This window comes from Excalfactoria chinensis, chromosome 12 (genome assembly GCF_039878825.1).
Source record: "Excalfactoria chinensis isolate bCotChi1 chromosome 12, bCotChi1.hap2, whole genome shotgun sequence".
In the NCBI taxonomy this organism is placed as follows: Eukaryota; Metazoa; Chordata; class Aves; order Galliformes; family Phasianidae; genus Excalfactoria; species Excalfactoria chinensis.
Window position 1 is genome coordinate 9,127,590 of NC_092836.1, and position 21,184 is coordinate 9,148,773.

General features: G+C 45.8%; 1 protein-coding gene across 13 annotated transcripts in view; it reads right to left on the reverse strand.

Annotated features, from left to right (window-relative positions):
• The window catches only part of SLC6A6 (solute carrier family 6 member 6), a 93,058-nt gene that overhangs the window by 33,963 nt on the left and 37,911 nt on the right, over nucleotides 1–21,184 (reverse strand). For 2 of the 13 annotated variants that reach the window (XM_072347760.1, XM_072347751.1), the window contains exon 2: nucleotides 15,613–15,648. Coding sequence is in view for 5 of the 13 variants with exons in the window: in XM_072347752.1 (XP_072203853.1) it covers nucleotides 8,480–8,536; nucleotides 13,077–13,142; nucleotides 15,613–15,648; nucleotides 19,279–19,309 (190 nt within the window). In the remaining 8 variants the exon portion in view is untranslated. Of the gene's footprint in view, nucleotides 1–2,249; nucleotides 2,332–8,479; nucleotides 8,537–13,076; nucleotides 13,143–15,612; nucleotides 15,649–19,278; nucleotides 19,390–19,816; nucleotides 20,016–21,184 lie in introns of those variants that run through there. The other 11 variants (XM_072347753.1, XM_072347752.1, XM_072347747.1 and 8 more) reach the window with 11 other exon arrangements.

Below are 21,184 nucleotides of genomic sequence, written 5' to 3' on the forward strand. Positions count from 1 at the left end.
TGGAGCTTAACTGCTCCTCATGGGGGCTGATACTGGAAATATCCTGAAACAGAGCACTGGGCGCGTTAAGAACCTGCATGTCAGAAAACAAGGGGAACTACAGATATTAGCCACCCCTAGATGAAAAATTGTGCCTGGGCTGCAATTTTTTTGCAATCAACTTTTATCCTGCAATAGAGAGTTCTTTACTTTCTTTTTGCCAGCTCTAATTCTCCTCACTGCAGACTGACTTTGACCCAAATGCTACTCAGTGCTACACAGAAAGTGCAACGCTTCTCAGCCTGTAACCCTAACTCTCCCCAGGACAAGCTGATCACCCTGTGGTTTGTCCTAATTACCTGCACACCACGTGTGAAAATGCACTTTCTCAGATGCCTGTTTTGTAACTGCATTTAAGAAAGATTTGCAATTTGTCCTAAAACACTCCAGATTAACGGATATGCTCAAAAATGTAATTACTGAGTTCAAATTTTCTATCAGCCTTAGCTGGAGTGTGAAGACAGAAGTGATCCCTCTCTTAGCACGCAAATGGCAAACCCTCAAACCCACGTTTGCTTTTGGGGTGGCTATTTCACCTGATGCAAAAGATCACCACAGCTGTGATGCAAGTCACAAGCTTTGGTTAGCGGGCCAGAGTACAGTAGTAATCTAACGCCTGCACAGAATTAGTAACAGCCCAGCTTTGCTCTGTATCTCTTATCTAGTCTTGCTAAAACCCAATTGTGTTTCGAGGGCCGGCAGCTGTGGCTGGCAGGCACGTACGGCTGACCAGTACCATAGGAATTGACGATAAGCAGCCACCTGGGACTGCAGTCCCAGTCTATGTCACGTTCAAGGGATGTCGGATTTATCCCCCTCTGCTGCCAACCATTGGTGTCCACCCAGCCATTCCCAATTACAGGAACTGTCTACAAAGGCTGCAAGGGTGGGGGGTACGGGCGATTCTCCTTGGCGAAGAAAAGCCAAGAAAATAAAGTTTGTTTAGTGAAAGGCATTGTCTTTTTCCTTAATGGGGGTTGGAGTTTCATTTCCTTTAGTTATGTCCCACTGGGTGAGGTTAAAATGGCTCTTAAGGGAAACAGTCTGACAGAGATGCTGAAACAATATGTTGTCACCGCCCAGGTCAGAACCAGAGAATAATAGGTTATTTTTACTGTATCACTTAGTCGGGATGGTATCCGAGATCTAAGTCTATCTGATCCCCCAAGGAAATATTTTCTAAGAAAATGCTGTTACAACCACACAGTCCAAAAGGAGCGATCCAAGTTGGAGGCACATGTCTGCCTTCTGGAGACACGCGTCTGCCTACAAGAGACACGGCTGCCTGTGAGAGTACCCCCTCCAGGAAGCTTTGGATGGCCCCAGGAAGCTCTGTCTGCATCTGATGAACTGAATAGGGATAAGTAAAGAGCAGCAGCCAGGCCTGCCCATTGCAGTGTGCTGCTGGGCTGAGGGCAGCCCAACAACCAGAGCCTGACCCAACAGCACAGGTAGCCGAGCCTAGAGCCTGCTCTCACATGCACTGGTACAAACCCTAATTAACTGAGGATAAGGTTATTGATGATCAAATCGATGCTGGTAAAATGTGGAAAAACAGAACAAAGGTGCAAACACGGCCTTGCTGCACATCTCAAACGTCTGTTCCCTACACAGCCAGGAGCACCTCAGGGGCTACCTGGGAGAATCACACGTGTGCCCTGTGTGCCTGGGCAGGGATTCCCTCATGGGAAATACCCCTGTGACAACCCCAGCCCTCCTGCTGACCTCCATGGCAGTCCCTGAAAATACCATGAGATTATCCATAAGGAGAGAGCTTTCACAGCTAACTTGACCTGGGTCATCTGCCATGATACAGCTATCGTATCTTTGCACGTACAGCCTGCGCCTCAGATAACCCATACCCTTTAAAAAACACTGGCATTGAAATGTAATCCTTTGTAACATGCAAAAAATGAGGGGATAAGGGAAGGGGGAAGCTGGGCACGGGCCTCATGGTGAGCCACGCACATGGAGGAAGGCCACCAGGACCTGCAGGTTGTCAGAACGACCTAACTCACATTACTGCTGAACCACTGACTTTTTTGGATAGAAAACCCCCAGATCACACATCTGAAAACACACTGTTCGATTTCTGCTCTGGGATTACAGTAATGATCTGCTCCAAGCTTCTTACAGCCAGAGATAGGAGACCAATGTAGGGTAGCACCTCCCAGGAGGAGCCCCAAGGACAAACTCATCACAGAGCTTACCTCGCTCAATAATCCTTACAAATCAAGTCTTCAAACAAGTGGTTTTCCAAGCTCCGATGGATACACAGAAATCAAAGTCTGCCTGTACACACAGATAGGCATTTGTAAATATTTGTGCGTGCTAAAAATGCATGTCTTGTATCTGAAGATCATAAACCACAGCAAAGGAGCTACTTCTCTTTTGGTCACTGCATATAAACTTTGAATAGGGACTGGATATACTCAATTTGTGACTAGACTCATAACTGAATATTTGTTTCATAGCTCTTTCTGCCATTAGAAAACTAAAAGCAAAGTATATACTCAGAGTAGCTCTGACCTTAATTGGAATTCTGCCTGAGGAATGACTGCATGTCTATACAGCTGATTTTGGGACTATTTTTGCAGTGTTGATGTACTGCTCTTGCTTTCAAGGACCCTCTTCCACCAAGTTCAGCCTGCTTTCCTTTATCTGTTGGTCAGTTTCTTTCTTTGAGTTTCACATTTATATTCACGATTATTTCAGAACCAGCTGCCCTGATCACTGGATCAGAGGAGCTGCTCTGAATAAGCAGCTTCAGCTCTTGCTGAGAGCTCAAAAGAAGCTGGTATTGATTTCAACAGTAGTAGGACCAGGTCCGAATAAAACTGCATTTATCATGTTTGGCTCATTCCCTAGGATTACTTGGAACTTCGAAAGACATAAATTTTGAGGCTGACAGCTTTCCCTCCCTCAAGGAGCACTGCGGTTAAGCCAATCAATATGTGATTAAAATAAGCAGCCCCCTGATCAAATTTATGGCCTTAGTGCAAATCTTCCTGATAGGCAAAAGAAAAAGCCTGTTTGGCAGCCCTGGATGCCACACTGGTACCTAAAAGACACCTGACTTCATTTATTATCCTTAACTCATATCCAAGCTCCTTCATCGAACAAAACATCTATGCCTTCTGAAAAATGATATCCTTTCCCTTAGTGCACACACTAGGAATGCCTCAGCTCCCTCTCACTCAATCTCTTTGTCTTTAATAGACTCCTCTCTTCCTGGTTGTTTTTCCCTGGGTAAGTATATTTATTTAATCATCTATCAATTCATCTTTCCTCTTGCTTAGTTTTCCCTCCAGCTTTCGCCATCTCCCTTTTCATTTATTCATCTTTCCTTTTTCTATCCCTTCCACACACTGACTGGAAAATCTGCTACTGAAAACATTCCAGGAGGAAAACGCGCTCCTTCATGAAGCTGAAATCTATCTTGGAAGGAAAGCCCAAGGCTCAATGCAATTTCTTTTTCATCAATAGTGATTTGCACAAGAGAGAGCTTTTTTTTCCCCACATACTGTTTTGCTCCGTGACGTTTCTATTCAGGTTTTCCAAATAGTTCAAATAGGTACTAATTACAGCTCAGAGCTGTTGTAAAGTTTGGAATCTTTGCTGGGATTTCAGCAGCAGAACATTTGTTGTCATGTAATGTTCTAGGTACTCATTTTGCTATACTTCTTTATCTGAAAGAATAAAACACTTACAATCAACCCAATGGGAGAAAACTAAAATCTCCCTTCCCGTTGTGTGGGGTGGAAAGAAGGAGAGTGGTGACCCACTGAGAGCAAACCCCAGTGGGTTCCAGTGGGAACGTGACCCAGCCCCTACACACCAGGACTGAGGCAGAGATGATGCTTCCCAGCCTCAGAGAGAAGGAAACCAGAAGCTGCAACTTTCCCATAGTCCAACCAAAAAAGCATTCTGCACTGGAGAGCTGCTCTGCTCCTGTTCTGTCCTCCCCTCAAAGAAGAAAGCCCAAGGCTGAATCACACAAAGGAACGTGAAGGAGACTACGAATGCGAGGGTTGGCAAAAGAAGTGAGAACAAATGGAAAGTGCTCATCCCTGGTACCCTGCTCTGGTAATTATGTGTGGGAAAGTATCCAGTGAGCACTTGGTTTTGCTCATGTGAAGCCAACTGCTGACCTAATTTAGTGCCCCCTGATGCACCAGCAAGCAGGCTCCTGGCTGTCAGGAGTATGGAAAGCTGCACCAGCTCCCTGTTGCTTCCTTCTGAGCTCTCTGCTGTACCAGCTCTCCCGCTGTCAAAGCAAAAAAAACATTAATTCTCTGCATGATACCACTTCTCAAAGCCTTAATCTTTAAGAGAGGGATCTTAACAAAACACAGGAGTATATCCAAGTGTATCCAAGGTGATGGCTTTGCAAGCAGGTTGGGCACTGTGAAGACAACCCAATGAGCTCTGTGCATCTTCATTTTTCGACCAGCTTGCATCCCGCACTTACGCAACTTTTAACTAAGGGAACAAGCATTTCTGTACCTTATTCTTGATTCAAAAGCTCTGCTGCTTGGAGGACTGCAATTCTCAAGTAAGTCTTGGTGTTAATGAAACAGGTTCTACTGCCACTAATAAACCACACAAAGACTATGAAGACATGTCTCTCATCCTGCTATTAAAAAAGAAAAAAATCTGAAAGCACACAAAGCTTATGAACTGGAATAGTCAGTGCTGTGTGCTGTGCCTATTGAATTTTTTCTATGTGATTAATAATGTATTGATTGTACGTGACACATCTACAAGGCACTTACAGTGCATGTTAATGTCTGAGAGCCATCTCCATGCCTCGACGGCAGAGCAGTGCCCCAGTGTGTGGAGGAGAAACAATCAAGTAGCCATTCAGTGAAGAAAACAAACAATTCAATGTATGAATTCATTATTTCCTTATTCTGGGGAATAAATTGTTCCATTCTCACCTGTTGGGTTTCTTTTTTTACCTCTCCATCTACTTCTCAATTTAGCCTTAAATTTAGTGATTTTACTCATGCTGTTGGTCAGATGTTTCTTAACTGAAGATTTGATCTGCTCACAGATCCCGTGCCATATCTGCATAGCACACCTCAATACAAAGGCTAGGTTGTGTTCTCATTGTTTCTATCCATTCATCTTAATTCAAACAACAGATGAGGACAGATCTCTAAGCCCACCTGTGGCAGCTGCTTAAGCAGGTCTTACAGTCCTCTCTTCCCACAACCTACATCCCAGCAGGAGATGTCTCTGTGGGCTGAGGTGGGGCGGCAGCCCTCACTGCCATAATTGAGGGGCTGCAGTGCCTGAGCTGAGCATCACCATGCAGGGACTACTGCCACATGACACTTACTCAGCACCCTGAGGTTTAATATACTGTTGTTGTTTGCTTCCCCTCCAGAAAAATAAATGGAACAGAAACTTGAAACACATGAAGTTTTGCAGCGGAAATGAATCTGAACTTACTGATCCGCTGGGGCAAAACAGAGAGCAGGGGATTTCTGCTGAGGATACACTAAAAGGAGAAGTGACAGCACTGATGGACGAGCTCAAAGAAAGAACTCAGTTTTGAAAATCGGGTCTGTTAACAAGCACAAAAAGAGAGAGAGTCTGTGCTGTTTGCTTGCTTTGTGCGTGCAGCTGGTACCAGGTGCTTGCCTGCAAGGCTGGACACTGGCACAGTTTGCACAAACCCAGCCCAGCCTTGGCACGGCTTCCAGCTGCAGCCCCTGCACGTAGGGCACGTCAGAAGCAGGGCCACTGGTTTCTACTGGCCTCCTGGCGGACATGATCTGATCAAAATCCACACATTTTTGATCGCTCCCCATCTATTCTGAAGGTCTCTGTTTGAAGTAAGTACTTCTGTATCGATTGCTAAACCAGCATGCTTTGAAACACCATGCGGTTCGGGCTCATTTCCAGTAGGGGTGTACTTTCCAGCTCTGTTTAGCCATGGACAATCTTTAACATCAGTTCAGAGAGCTGCGTTCATTTTTACGTCAAGAGATATGAAAACCAGACAGCACCCGAACAAATATTCCACTTCTCCAGGGAAAAGAACTTATAAACCACTTCTGCATACCACGGGTTGCAAAGTGCCGAGCCCACACCAAGCACAAACAACGCCCTGATCCCACACAGCTCTGGGACAACAGCCCTGCTGAACTCACACTAGCACTGCTGCCCCTGCAGGGAATTTCCTAACAGCAAGGCTGACTCAATGTGACACAAGTACTGCAGCCCAACCACTGTCACTCCTGTGGGCTACAGGTGCTTGCTTTTCTGCTGGCTTTTGCAGGTAAGCATCCCCAAACAGAGCACGACAATATACAAACAACCTGAGCAGTTTTCTCCAGCTCTTATTTATCTTTCCAAAGCCAGCTGGTGGCTTTCACTGCATGTTGCTTTTATAGTCCCAGCCTGACTACTGTAAACCTACCCTACTCCTGTTTACCAGTTCAGATACAGTTCATAAAGCTGAACCATTGAGGACAAATGCTTTCTTCGTGCAATTTCATGTCAGCAAAGAGGCTTACAACAAACATGGCACATTAACCTTTGGTATTCAAAGCCGTTTTCCTCACGAGAACTATTTTTCACGACTTTCTTTCATGTGCAAAAGAGCTATAAATAGACGGGTGGGAAACTGTTTGCAGTTCCACCATAAACGATGTGTGCATGGCAAACAGCTGAGAGAGCCATATAAACTGCCCGTATGTAAACTGACGGTAGAAAGCAGGAGGACACCCTCCAGTTCACTTCTATGGATTTTTGTGCTGGGTAGGTTTTGGAGGGGCAGAAAACCAGGTGATTCAGTCACATTCTTTATGTGAATATTGTTGTAAGAACTGCAATCTGTTGCCTGTGTACTGTGGGGGGAGTGGAGAAAGGGGCCTTGACTTTAGTGATCAAGCAGTGGTATGTCATGCTGCTGGATTCCTCTGTGTGGCATACTTTGCACATTGGAAAGAGCAACCCACTACATCAGTTAAGGACACATAATAGAGAACCTTGGTGCTTAAAAACAAAACAAAACAAAAAAATCGCATTATCCAGGAAGATTGCATGGCAAGAGCAACTCGATAAAACTATCCCCATATTTATATTATTATTTTAGCAACTGAAGGTCTCTTACATACTGTAGGTAAGATTTAGCTCAATGCTGCTAGGGTGAATGGGAGCACAGCACTCTTCTGAGAAAGGGCACCTTTTGCTTGCATGTGGACTGACACATAAAAACCTGCCGTCCTATGGAGCTCACTGATGGCTCTCTGCACACCACAAGCTCTTTAGCAAACAGCTGCAGGGCTGGGAAGGCGCTGAGCTGAGAAGCAGATGCTTTGTGCAGTGCTAAGTCCCTCACGTGGCCCTGGCCGCATGAGGAGAGCGGCACGTACCGGCAGAGTGAGGACTCCTGGTGACCACTAAGTCTCAGATACTCCAGAACTCTCTTCAGGGCTGCTTGAACTAATCACAGAGATACCCGAATTTCACCTACTGCCCTCATTGGAGGTTTGGCTTTGATCACCCATGAGTAACACCTCTGTGACTTCACTGACCTTCACGCAGAGATAATGACACGTGCATCAGCATGGCTGAATCAGAACAGGAACTGGGTACTAAACAGAGCCATAAAATAATTAGGATATAGGGGTTTCCAGAGGCCACGTAGGCCAAGCTCTTAGCAAAGTAGGGCCAACAGCTGGCCTTGTTCAGTCAGGCTCTGAAATCTCCAAGAGTGCAGACTGCACAGCCCCTAAGCAACCTGTCCCAGCAATTCACTACTCCAAGGTGAACAATTTTTTCCTAATAACCAGTCTGAATTTTCTTATCGGGATAAGAAAGAAGACTAGAATTGAAGGGAAGAAGAGGAAGGATACAAAGTGAAAAGTCAATACTGAATGAAAAGCTCAAGCTTCATATTCTGACACTGCATGTATACAACACAAGTCATCGGAAAGAAGCAGATATGGAGGGTGTGTGCTGGGAGCAAAAATGAGTTTGCTCCATGTCAAGTACAAAACAAGTAACAGTCCCTACTGACAGTACATCAGAAAATATCCACCTTATAGTCAGGCTAAAAACACATTCCTCGAAGAAAACCAAACATAAACACTCAAATGAACGTTACAACGCATGCCAGTTATTACTTTCCACAATGCACCCTGCAACTCACTGCGCCACAATAAACTGGAATACGTTGTTGAGTCAGGGTGTATAACTCACACATTTGAATCTGAAGAGCTAATAGGTACGTGGACTGTCATTAATTAAAAAATAATTAATTTCCCTGTGGCAATGAAAGAACTGTCATGCTTATTATTGTATTATTATTATTTTCAAAATATAAAACAATGATTTTAGTGGCAAGCGTCATTAATGCCTCTAGGGAAATCAATTCAGACAAACTCTGGCATGCAAAAGCACATAAATAACTGGTGAATACTACCTGCAGTCTTCTGGGTCCAGATTTGCCCGATGCCAAGAGCAATCAATTCTTTTTTGGCTGCAAAGGATAGGAGAGCACTCAATACCTTGCAGAAGGCACTCGGTACCTGGCAAAAAAAAATCAAGCTTTCCACATGCCAGCACCCCATGAAAGAGCAAACCCAGAAGTGCGTATGACAGCAATGGTTCTCTTCCCTAACAAGGGTAGGCAACCTGGAGACACCACCAGCTCTCTTCAAGGTGCTGAACGCTCTCCCTGCTTGAGAAAATTGTACCTCCTATGCCAACTGCTTCAAAAAACAAACACCAAACAGCTCTAACTGTCTTATCAAGAGATGAAATGAAAATAACAAAGCATCTTTCAGTGCGTCTGAAGACACTGGAAATGCAGGAAAGATTTCACCACTAATGAGACATCAGAGATGCTTAAAAGCAGGGACCGAGCACCAGCACAAGAAAGTGTGTGTGATTACAAGAAAATTCTTCTTCCTTAATCAAGATCACTCAAATGAGCCTGGGCTACACCACAACCCCTGAGTACCACTAGAAGAATATGGTTTCAGAGTGCTAATGGTGTTTTCCATCACGGTGAGATGATTTAATGGGGGAAAATATCCACAGACAAGTTCTATGTAAGACTCGTATACATTTTAAATAAGTCCACTCAGGCAGTACTATTCATTAGCAAAACTGCATCAGTAAGATCAGAAGCAGACTCCTGGGATTCTGTCTGCACAGGGACTCGGATCTATTGCAGACCTGATCTATCTCAGGGTTCAAGGCCAGCAGGACTGATCCCTGAACAAGGGGAGCTGGCTCTGACTCTATTTGTATAGTGATAAAGCAATAGCAATGCTGCTGGAATCAACAAAGCTCTGCTGGAGTAAATCAGTGGAGAATTAAGATTCTGATTTTGTGTGCCTTTGCAGCTAATTTGACAGGCAGTATTAAAGAACACTAAGATCTCAAAATGTGACTTGGAAGGAATAACATAAACAAACATCTCAACCTACAGCGCTATTGCTCCCTGATCCCCGAGGAGGCAATTACTCCCTCAGTGATGTTCTGTATGGCTCCAATACAGCAACTGCCAGTACAAATATTTTCTTCCTGTTTTTTGTTAATGTTTTTTTTTTTTTTCCTTTATAAACCATAGAACCACAGAATCTTTTGAGTTGGAAGGAACCCTAAAAGACCATCTGGTCCAACCCCCCTGCAATGAACAGGGACACCCACAGCTCCATTGGGTGCTCAGAGCTCAACCAGCCAGACCTTGGCTGTCTCTAAGGATGGGGCTCCCAGCACCTCTCTGGGCAGCCTGTGCCAGGGCCTCACTGCCCTTACTGTAAAAACCTTCTTCCTTACAGCCAGTCCTTTTAAACCTCTCCTCTTACAGTTACAAACCATTTCCCATTATTCACCAGCACGATGAACAACAGCCTGTTCTGCCTATTCCTTCACCTAAAACCTTCTGAACTGCTTAACTTATCTTTCAATGGGATGCTTGTTTGCACCTAGCTTACCTATCTTCCTCTAGGAATGTACTTGAGAAACTGTTAAAAGTATGCAGAAGTGTGCAGAAGCTCAGACCTTCTTCCAATCGGAAGACTTATTCATCTATGCAGAGATGCTGACACCTTCATTTCACACAAGGAGATAAAAAACAGCATTTAGGTAGTAACCACCTTCTCCTCAATGCAAACAGCCTTCCTTCCAGAGAATGAAATGCTGCTCTTGGCCAGATACCATATAGCAGATATTTTGTTGGTTAGTTCATGATAACGTTAGATGGATTTTCATTATAGGCTATTATTTTTAGCTGCTGTTTTCATGAAGCAGCTATAATAAACAAGTGAGATTTATGTTCCTTTTTAAATTGCTTGAAATAATTAGGGTTGTTAAACTTAGACTCGGAAAGAACTGATTTCTCCATTTATTTCATAAATACAGAAGTTACAAAGCACTCTACAACTACTCGTCAGGCTTGGGACAGCATAGCATAGCATGTTGTATACTATCCAAAATGTGTTTTAGATGAGGAAATGATCTAAGTTCTCCAAACAAATGCTTTACAAGTAAGTGACAGTTGTGCTAAATAATTTTAACAACTGCACTGTGTGTTATTTTTCCTGCTGCCTGAACTCGGGAAGGGCTTCTTTTAGGGGTCCCATTCTGATCTACACAGGTGTAAACAGATAGTCCGAATGTGGATCACTCCAGCAAGCTGAACGGAAAGGGGGACCAGAACTGAGACCCAAACCCAGAGCAGACTTCTGTAGCTGACTTTCTAGCTTGACCATTTAGACTGCACACAACTATTATAAAAGCCCTGACCCATGCCAGGTGTTCCAATTCCAAACCCAGAGCTTGTGGTTTCCTCTAATTTCTGCATCATTTATTTTTTCCACTCATTCTCCCTCAACTACAATTTGCACTGCTGACAGTCCAGATACGTATTTCAAACAGCATCTCCCAACCCAATCTGGGCACTTCGCAACTATTGCTGCATTTCAGATCCTGATCCAACAAATCTCCTTTGTGGCAACACTGAATAAACATCCTCTAAAAAGCCTTCCACTCTCAGGGTTGTGTTTTGGGTTTTTGTTTTTTGGGCTTTTTTTGTTGTTGTTTTTTTGTTTAGTTGGTTTTGTCATTCACCAGCCTTGTAGGTTTTTCCTTATGCAGACACCAACACCTCAACAAACAACGTTTCCTCACTGCAGTGAGACAGACAAGCTGACAACATAACGGTCTAGGACAGGACAGGACTAAAGTTAGCTTTATGGTTCAACCACAGGGCTTCTACCAGATGGTTCTACCAGAGGGGACAGGTACTGTTCAGATGTTCAGCTGACTGCATTCCCAATGGAGGTGAGAAAAAAGTTAATCATGATGTGGAAAGGCCACATCATACCATAAACAGAAGGAACACAGCAACAACATCTCAGCTGTTTAACAAGAAGAAAACGTACAACGTGAAGGAGAGAGCCAGACCTGTCACTTTCTACTTTATGAACTAGAAGAAAAACTAAAGGGAAGTATGCAAACAGGAAGGATGGAGCTGGAAAAGGAGTCTGGGGTAATCTGCTGAAGATAGATGTAATAGGTATCAAATTACAAAACTGTTAGTATTTCTTTGCTCTACAGATCATAAAACAGAAAGAATTTCCTTTTAAAATGAAAAAAAATCCCAGAGCATTGATTTCAATATGTAGGCATACTGTCTTAAATCAATCTGAGGTAAAATAACCAAGTGGCATGAAACGGGATGGGGCTTTGTTGTTAATAAAAAGCCCTACATCTCAGGAGAGCAGTGACATTGCTGTGAACCCAAGGAAGACCTAAAGGTGACTCCAGGTAAGATTAGCCATTTAATTCAGTTTCTATATGTGGTGCTTCTGAGTGATGCAGGAGAGGGGAGGCTATTTTTGGATATGTACATATGAAGGGGTGATACAGAAATCTAAAGCATAACTGCCATGTCAAAACAACTGCAGCAGACACACAGTATGAACTGTTCAGTCTCCACAGATTACTAAGGAGATGGAAAAGGTAAAGAAAACACAAGAAAGTACAACAAAAAATGATGTAAGGAGAGAGTCAGAGAGATAAATTAATACGGTCTATAAATAAGAGGACTCCTGGGCTGTGATCTACCTAAAATACCTTCAAAGTACTGTCTACAGAGGCACATAATTAATCTGGCTCAAAAGAAAGAAGGACAAGGAACAATTGCTTAAGTGTAGGGATAGAAACATTTAGGATTTATGGTAAGAAAAAGTTATTTGAAGAGACACAACTGCTCGACAGTACAGATTCTGCAGGTGGTAGCCGAGGCACACTTACTGAATGCAACCAAGAATAAGTGGCTCTGGGAAATGATGTAGTCTCAGCCTTCTACAGCCCAAAGAGATCTCTACAAACCAACTTACTGATCTTTTAGTGTCTTTCTTAATGGATTATATGAAAGACTGTTTTTTTCAGTTTGAAAACAAAACAACAACAAACAACAAAGAAACAAACAAAAAACCCCACTAACACCACAAAACAAAACAAGAACAAAACTGAACTTAGGTATACACGTAATGATGATACATCTGCACCAGAGCTCAGACGCGGGGATGTGCAGCACTCTGATGTGCAACACAGGCAATGGCAAACCTCTGTAACTCTTCTCCTGGCTTCTCAGCAGGGTATGCAGTGTCAGTCTGCAGGCAGGACGGTGTGAGCAAGACAAAAACTGCTAACCTAACTTGCAGAATATTCTGAGTAACTCAATGCTGAGGTCAAAGGCTGATGTGGGCTCTACCTTTTCCAATATTTGTGGCCACCCCTAGCGTTGTGTTAAGACATCTGCATGGAAGTTGCTGCATAAATCACATGCTTTGTCTTATGATTGGATGGGAACCAACACTTAGTAGTACTTATCAATTCTCAGGAGCTCTAAAATACACTTGCATTGAGAAAATAAAACCAAAACATTTGCAACAAGCCTTAGAATCTTTCATAGACAAATGGGTATACACAAATGTGAGGAATATAAATCCCAAGTACCATTACACCCCCCCTTAAAAAGATCCCATCCCAACTGCACTCACCAATCGGGACTTCTGTCCCCTCCTCAATGTAGATGGGCAGTGGTGATTCCTCCATAGGATGAGGCACTGATGGAAAGTAATGAATTGTGGTAGTATTTGTCGCAAAGTGACTACAATAAGATGGTCCCTTTCTTATCATTACCACTACATACAGCTGGTTATTGGCACAAAAAGTCCTTTCTGTCATAGTGACTGACTTATGGGCTAAGCCCCCACAGCGCATTCAGCGCCTCAGAAGTTGGTCCCATCTGACTAGGCTCAGAGGAGCATGGCTGCCCATCATGGCCACCATCTCGCAACAGCCTTGTTAGGCCCGTCCCTGAGGTTTAACTCTTTCAGAAGCCCACACAGTTGAAGAAGCCAAAGGGAGCCGATGCACAGACAGGCACAAGTAGAGTTACTGAGTCAAAGTTGTAATATTTCATGCACAGAACCAGAAGAGAGAGGCTCTGATGTTTAAAGCTTGCCGTTAGCTGTTGAAAAGCCACAGCGGGTGATGGAAGGTTGCACCACAAATGGCCTATGGACCACAAACCTTTCACTGCTCATTCATTTTGGAGCACACATATTGGACTTAAGAGGTTCCTGATTATTTATGATATTGGCATGTCCAGAGAAAACTCCTCAGGCTTGTGCTGCATGGGGATGCACACTCGTTCTGCAGTTTCCAGGCACCACACAGCCACTTCTGTAGGGTTTGTCTGTCTGGGTTCTCTGGTTGGGAGTTTTTTTGTTTTAGAGGTGTTTTTTGTTTGTTTGGGTTTTTGTTGTGCTTTCTCTTTTTTCCTTTCTTTCTTCCCCCCCCCTCCCCCCCAACTGTTTCCCACATAAAATCTCTGGAAAACATGTGCAGATTTTCATTTTCTATGCTAGAATGAAATCCTAATCTCGAAAATGACAATAATCAAAAGCCTTCTGTTATTTTTCCTTCTCCTTTGCCTTTAAGAAATGACCATGTACCTCGACAAACACACAGCCCCCTGAGCTACTCTCAGCTAGGATTCGAGCTATAAGAAAGGATGATTCCTTAATTCTTTGTGGGGGTTCCTTCCTCTTACCATTGACCTGATTTTTTTTCCCAGAAAGATGGCCCTATGATATCCATAAAACCAGCCAAAGAACGCTTACTGTTCAAAGCTATTAATTAAAGCGCCTTACAACTTTTCTCCTAGGAACACAACTGGAACAAAGAGTGCTTGCTGCAGAGGCTTGACTGGCAACGGGCCGCACACTTGTGCTTTGCTGGGTTCAAAGGGCCGCCAGCTCTCTGCCTTCACCTAACCCCACCTCTGACATGGAAAATGAAGGGAAGCAAGGGGAGGGGAACAGCAGACCACAGTTGCCTACGGAACTACCATACAAGCCACAGAAATCATGGTCTATCAGGGCGCGTTGCGCAAGCCACTTTTATCTAGAAGCTGAACTAACATTCCAGCTCAACAATAGCAAAAAAACATTTGTTACCACACCGCGTTTTGCTACATATTAACCAGCAGTAGCTATGCAAGCAATAAACGGAGTGCTGCAATTTGGAGATACGTGTTATTTTTCTAAATAAATAAATAAATAAATGTTGGTTTGTGGGAAATCAGCCTGATGTGAGCGCTCGTGGGCTTGCCATGCCACTTGACACAGTACATGCTTCGGAGTTATGCAAAGCGGGCCCTGCATTGGGAACAATGCAGTCATTTTCCTTGCTAAGCTAATTTTGCATTAAGCAATGCGACTCTTCATCTATGCAGCCCCTCAAAACGTTTAATCAGATTTATTTACTAGATAGAAATACCGGAGCAGAGCTTACTAGGCTACTCAGAGTTTCCAAATCAGAGATCTGCAAGGAAACCAAATCACTACGTGGTGTGGAGAAAACTGTTTAGTTTTTAGGACGTGCAGATTTCTTTGCCCCATGAAGAATACTGTACTGGGCTCTTCCAGACCGAGGGTCCAGTCTGGAGTCAAATGCTTTCACAAAACATTTGCAACAGTATTCACCAATTAACAGTGGCATTTATTCTTATTTTAATGGGTATCACCACAGGTTGTAGAAAAGGCCTGAAATACCTTTATATGCTATTTGAGGCCAAACACACATATCCACACTCTCTTACTCACACAGAGACATACACACATGCACACAAACAAATGGCTCTACAGACAGAACTTGGATTTTGTAGAATCCAAGGTGGAGAAGCTGATTCTTGTCATAGGGTTTGTGGGGCAGGGACTCGAGGTGCTAAAGCAAACTCTCACCCATCGACCTCCACTACCGCCATAATGTTGCCCCTTTGGGATTTACACACCAGCTTTACAGGCATGCTACTTAAATGCCTGCAGTTTCTAAATTCTGCAGCGATATGCACAGAAGAACAGCACAGATAGATTTAAGATAACAGTTGCTGAGCATTATTGCTGTGTAGCTACAGCCTATCTTTACATGCTCTACGCTTGGTTTCTATGAACAGATGGCAAATGTTCAGAACTGGAACATTTTAATCATCTTTTTGTAATTTTAGAAACAAACATAAATAACACTTACGTGAAGAAGAGTCTCTCCGCAGTGGATTTTCTCTTCCTGTTTGGAAATAAGAAGAGAAAAAGAAAAGGAAAAAAAATATTTTAAAGGAAAAGAAAAAAGGTCCCGGAGGACAAGACAGGCATGTTATAGCATCAGCATGCATACAGCTCCCTAAATTCCTCCTGTGTGAGCTTAGTTTTGAAGAACATCAAGACACTGAAGGTGTAACAATGTCAGATCAGGCTATTTCTCATCTGTTTCATTCAGTGGAAAACAGTGCAGAAAATTTCCCTAGGTCAGTTTCAAGAGTAAGGGAACTACACTGCAGCAGTGAAATAAAATGCAAATGCCACGTGACCTGAAGCAAAAAAAGAGCGAGCTTTTAACATTTTAGCTGACCAACACCCATGGATCTACATAAGGACTGCTCTCCTACCTGCATGCAGCCCTCCTACCCCACATCTCAACCCTGGGTGCTGCTGCTGCACTTTGGCACGGCACCATTGTTTCTCCACACCAGCACTCAAGCACCAGCTGCACTCAGACCCACGTCCTGCAGCCAAAGGCACTCCTCTAGGCTGGGCAACAACGAACCACAACAGGAAATCCAGTAACTGCTGAAATGAACAAGCATGCCCAGCAGCACATGGCTTCTACCAGCCACCCTCACACAGCCGCATGCCATCTGCCTGCTGCTTCCCACCTACAGCTGGTTGCAGATTTGATTCACTCTTTCCTTCCACCAGCCAAGCTGGGAGGATCTGTGGATGCTCTTGGAGCAGGGTTTAGAGCCAGTACCGATCTGCTTTTTGTTTGTGTGAATCTAGACATGCACACAAAAATGAGGCTGACAGAAACGTAGCAGATGCTGTAGGACTCCAGACATGGTTCCAGAATCACAGCCTGGCAGCGTGGTAGACCTTCCAATGGCTGCCTCAGGGGGAAAGGGAAGAACAATGCACAATGGCAACCCTCGTTTAATTTCTACCACATTATCTTGTATCAATATTAGCTATTCTGTAAGTAATTTAAAGAGTATTGCCTAGAGTTTACATGCCTTGGGATGATACTCCGCTAGCACAAATCAATTAAATCCATGGCACTGCAACAGCTGAGCATTCAAGTAAGCATGCATTTATGGGAGAAATTCAACAATTGTTAAATCACTGAACTTTCATCCTCATGATTTTCTTCCAAATGAGGACTCAGCCCTGCAAGCAGTCCCCCTTCACAGGAGTGAAGTCAGTGATGAGAAGTCAAATGCACTAATCCCAGTAGCTAATCTATTCAAAGCTGCACTTCTTAAATGATCTACAGTTTATTAATATGAGCAATCAAACAAGCATTGCTTGCAAAAGGCCTTCACTACCACTGCTTTCCCATCCATTCTCATGTGTTGTAATGTGGTTAAATTTAAAAGAAACAAACGAGCATAAGCTTTTCAGAACATGACTAAATGCCTGGGAGGGCAGCAGTGCAAAGGGATACCCCTCCTGGTGGAACAGGCAGTTTCTATCCAAACCAAGTGCACTGGAAAAGCGAGAAAGGACAAAACTAAAATAGCAGGGGTTTGCTGCTGAGTGCTGAGGTAAGTACTGTGGGCATCACTGCCCGAGAGACACAGCAGCCTGTTTAAAGGCTTGTGCCTGAGGATTTCTTTGGAGACACTCAGCCAACAAGACTTGGCTAGAGACCACCAAGATGTAGCTCAGTCTTGGTTACGCAGAGTACTGATTTAAGAGGAAACTCACTGAATATTTGCAGTGATCACCTGTAAGACAAATCAATCCCTGAGGCTTTACAAACAGCTGTGCTCAGGCACGGGGGCTTCCACAAGCTCTGTGCAAATAGAGCAAGCCAACCCAAAGTGCCTTCGTCTCTTCCCCAGCAGCGCTGCACCCCTTCTCATAGAGGATTTAAAACGCACCAAAGCCTCCTGCCACAGTCCACACATCTCACCTCTGCCATGTAAGAAACATCCAAGCAACCCCTCAAAAGCTACAAACCAGTCACTGCCAACAACATTCTGCTCTCAGCTGCAGAAAAGTAAACTAAAACCAAACACAGCAGCATCTTTATTCTGAATTTCTACTGAACTCCAGACCAAAATCCCTACAGACAAAGCCCCGGGCTATTTCACCCAGCACCCCAAGCACGCAGCCAACATCCCAGTACCTCCCAGTGTCACAGTGCCACCTGCGAGCTCCCGCTTTTTGCAAAGTGTGGCAGCAAACACCCCCGGTACAGCACATAAAAGATGCAGGTTAATAAATGACAGCGAGAAGCGGCCTTTTGTCCCCCGGGCTGCGGGGTCCGCTCCCTTCCCACGCGGGGCAGCGCAGGGACAGGTGTCTGTCGCCCTCCAGTGGGTGCTGCCTCAAAGCAATGCAAAGCAGGTGAGAAAGGGAAAAGAGAAGGTGAGATGCAGGCAAATGAAGAGAGAGAAAAAAAACAAAACAACACATGCAAAGCAGAGAAAAGGAAGAGACAGTTGAAGAGGAAATACAAAGATGCTATCTCTGAAAGTGCCAAAAATAAAGTTTCCAGTGTCAGCCTAACCAAGGCAACAAAGCCATCCTTGTGCTTCAGCCTCCACCGTACTCCCTCTCACTCTGGATGAGTGACTCCGTCCTGGTGCTGCCTGCTTCCCTTACTCTCATTTTTCTTTAATAAAAACCAAACGACCCTCTGGGCAACCCCACCACTGCACTGCTGTGACAGCCTTCAGGGAAAGCTCTCTGCAGCGCTCACGCAAATGCAGACAATGAGAATAAACAGTGAGCTCACCCAAATCCTAACCCCAAAGTAATCACCCCGCTGTCAGAAACATCAAGGCTTTCACCAAAGCCTCACCTCTCCAAACTCCATGGCAGTAGGTTTTAATGGGCTATTTTATTCCCAACCCTGTGCAGACTCAACCAGTAGCAACTGTCATCCAGGCACCAAATGACACTGACAAGGCTGCCTCGCTTTCCTGCTAATCCAAAACCCCAAACATTTTGTCACGCAGGCAAAAAAAATCCTGCAGTTACCAAAATAGCACTCCTAACGTAACCAGCTCCTCTCACAGCATTTTCTTAATGCCTTTCCCAATACGGTTAAAAGAATGAGAACGAACCAAAAACTCCATCTCTACACCTCGGCACAAACCGTGCTGGAATACATGTGGAGCTTTTTCTTTGCATTTATCTGCATCTTCTCCCACTGCTTCTTCCATCAGCGATTTCCTTTAAACGCGGCTCTTATTAAACACCACAAATCAGCTTTTACATTTTCTAAATACAAAGTTGTGCCCCTTTCGGAGCTGCCTAAGAACAACACAGCTTGCCTCCTGCTTCCTAAAGAACACACAATCCGCACAGTTCTTTGCCCGCGTGAAATAAATTCTCCCATGTTCTTATATGGAAACCTTGCAAGTCCTCCCACACGCTGCCTGGGAGAGGCGAGATGGGCAGTCGTTATCCTGAAGCCACTGGGGGAAACGTGGCTCCTGCTCACCCCAGAATCACCGCCCCACTCTGAGCTCCACACCGTGCCCTGTGCAGCCCCAACCCCATCACAAGTTTGATTTTAGCTCGCCAAAAAAGCAAAAGAAAATTAAAATAATAATAATAATAAAGAAAAAAAAAAAAGAAAAAAAGAAAAAAAGAGGGAAAGCAAAGGCAGAGCAGCAGCGGTATCACCCACCAGGTAGGCCCACGAGCATCAGATGCAGCATCGCCTGTATCAGCCTCTGAACTCGAGGTTAGTGCACGGCATGCAGAAAAAACACAGCGGGTAGAGTGGGAGCGGGAGGGGAAGGCGAGAGAAAAAGGGCGAAAAAGAGCAGCGTGCTCCGTAGATGCGCTGGAGGGCCGCCAGCAAGTGGGTAATTACACCGCTACAAACTGTTATCTCGAGAAAAAGTTAACGCAAGGTGGTGATGGGGAGGGGTTGAGGGGGGATGAAAATAACCGCTGGAGAAGAAATAAAACCACCCGGGTAACGAGACGGCTGCGGGGAGAGGAGGGGGGGCTGAGAGACGAAGAAAGAGAAAATAAATACACGGAGGGGGAAGGGAACGCGCAGGCAGCGCGGACAAAGGCAGGGCGCTGCCGGCCCGGTTCGGCTCCGCTCGGAGATGCGCAACGCAGCGTAGCACGGCTCAGCACGGCTCGGCTCGGCCGCCCTTTGTTCGCAGCTCCGCTCCTGCCCCACCGCCCGCCCTCCCGGGAGGTGCCGCTACCTGCGTCCGCAGCTGCCCGCGGTGCCTGCGCGCCGTTGCGCCCCTGCGGCCGTGCGGAGCGTCCGGCGGAGCGGTGCGGCGCGACTAACAGCGCCGAGCGGGAGGAAACGGTAATTTATAAGCGCTTTCTTCCTGACCTCTCGTGTCTGTTGTCTAATGAGGGAGCTTTGAGCATCACCCATCCTGCTGAGTGGAAAAACACCGGCACGGCCTCTTCTTTGCTGGGGAGGGGGGAGCCTAAAGGAAGGGGTGTGGGGGAGGAGGGGCCATGCCGCAGACACGGCGGCGGAGCTCGGGCTGGCAGGCGGCCGCGGGGCGGCGGGGAGGGGCGGCCGGGTGCTGGGCAGCGGCTGCAGACGCCCGGGGCCGGGGCCGGTTCTCCCCCCGCGCCGCCCCGCGTGCTCCCGGCCGCAGCCTCACCCGCTGCCCGAGGGCTCCGCGCGAGGGTTTCGTTTCTCGTCTGTAGCTATTTTTTTCCATCCCCGCACAAAGAGCGCCCTTCTCTCAGACAAAGCATCCGGCCGAGCTACCCGGGAGGACGGCGGGCGCTCGGGCTCCCTGGCCGGTGTCGCTCCGGGTGGGCTGGGGGGCATTATGTGCTCGGGGCGACCCTCTCCTGCTGGAGGAAGCGCAGCCGGCAGGTGCCTGGGGAGCGGCACGGACCCGGAGGCGCCGCTCTCTGCCTCCTCCCCGCCCGGCTTCGGCTGCACGACAAAGTGCGGTGGGGCGGCCGCAGGAGAAATGAGCAGAGCAACGGTTTGTCCCGCGTTGGCTCTCGTTTCTCCGAAAGCCTGTGCTGCTTTCCTCATGGAGTCGGACGGGGATGTGGCTCAGAGATGGCTCTCTGCTCTTCTACCCTCATCTCATGTCGTTCTGTGAATAAAAGGGTACGGCAGTATGTAGGCTCGCTAAGCATTTTAATACAGCCCCTGCGAAAGACCGAGATGCGCTGCACTGTAAAATACCGCTTACACTGCAGGGGCAGAGTAGCAAATAAAGAGATCTCCCTGTGCTAGCCTCGCATGCTGCGAGCAGCAGGGATTGAGCCAAAAGGAGCAAACATTCCCCCCAGCCCTGCCGTCAGGCTGTCCCAGACACTGACAAGACCCTCCCACACCACCGGTACGGTGATCAGTGAGTGACACCTACGGAGCCCCTCACCTACGCCCCGGATGGTGAGGGGACCAAATTCCATCACATCAGCCTTGAGAACATCTCTAGGAAAGGCTGATTTCCTCGGCTAGTTCATGCAGAAGCTCAGCTGCAGGCAGGACACCAGGTGCAGTGTGCCACAGCCACAGCATCACAACTGGGAGTGCTCCCTGATTTCCCAGCACTGAGCTGGTGGGAAAAATGAACAGACCTCAA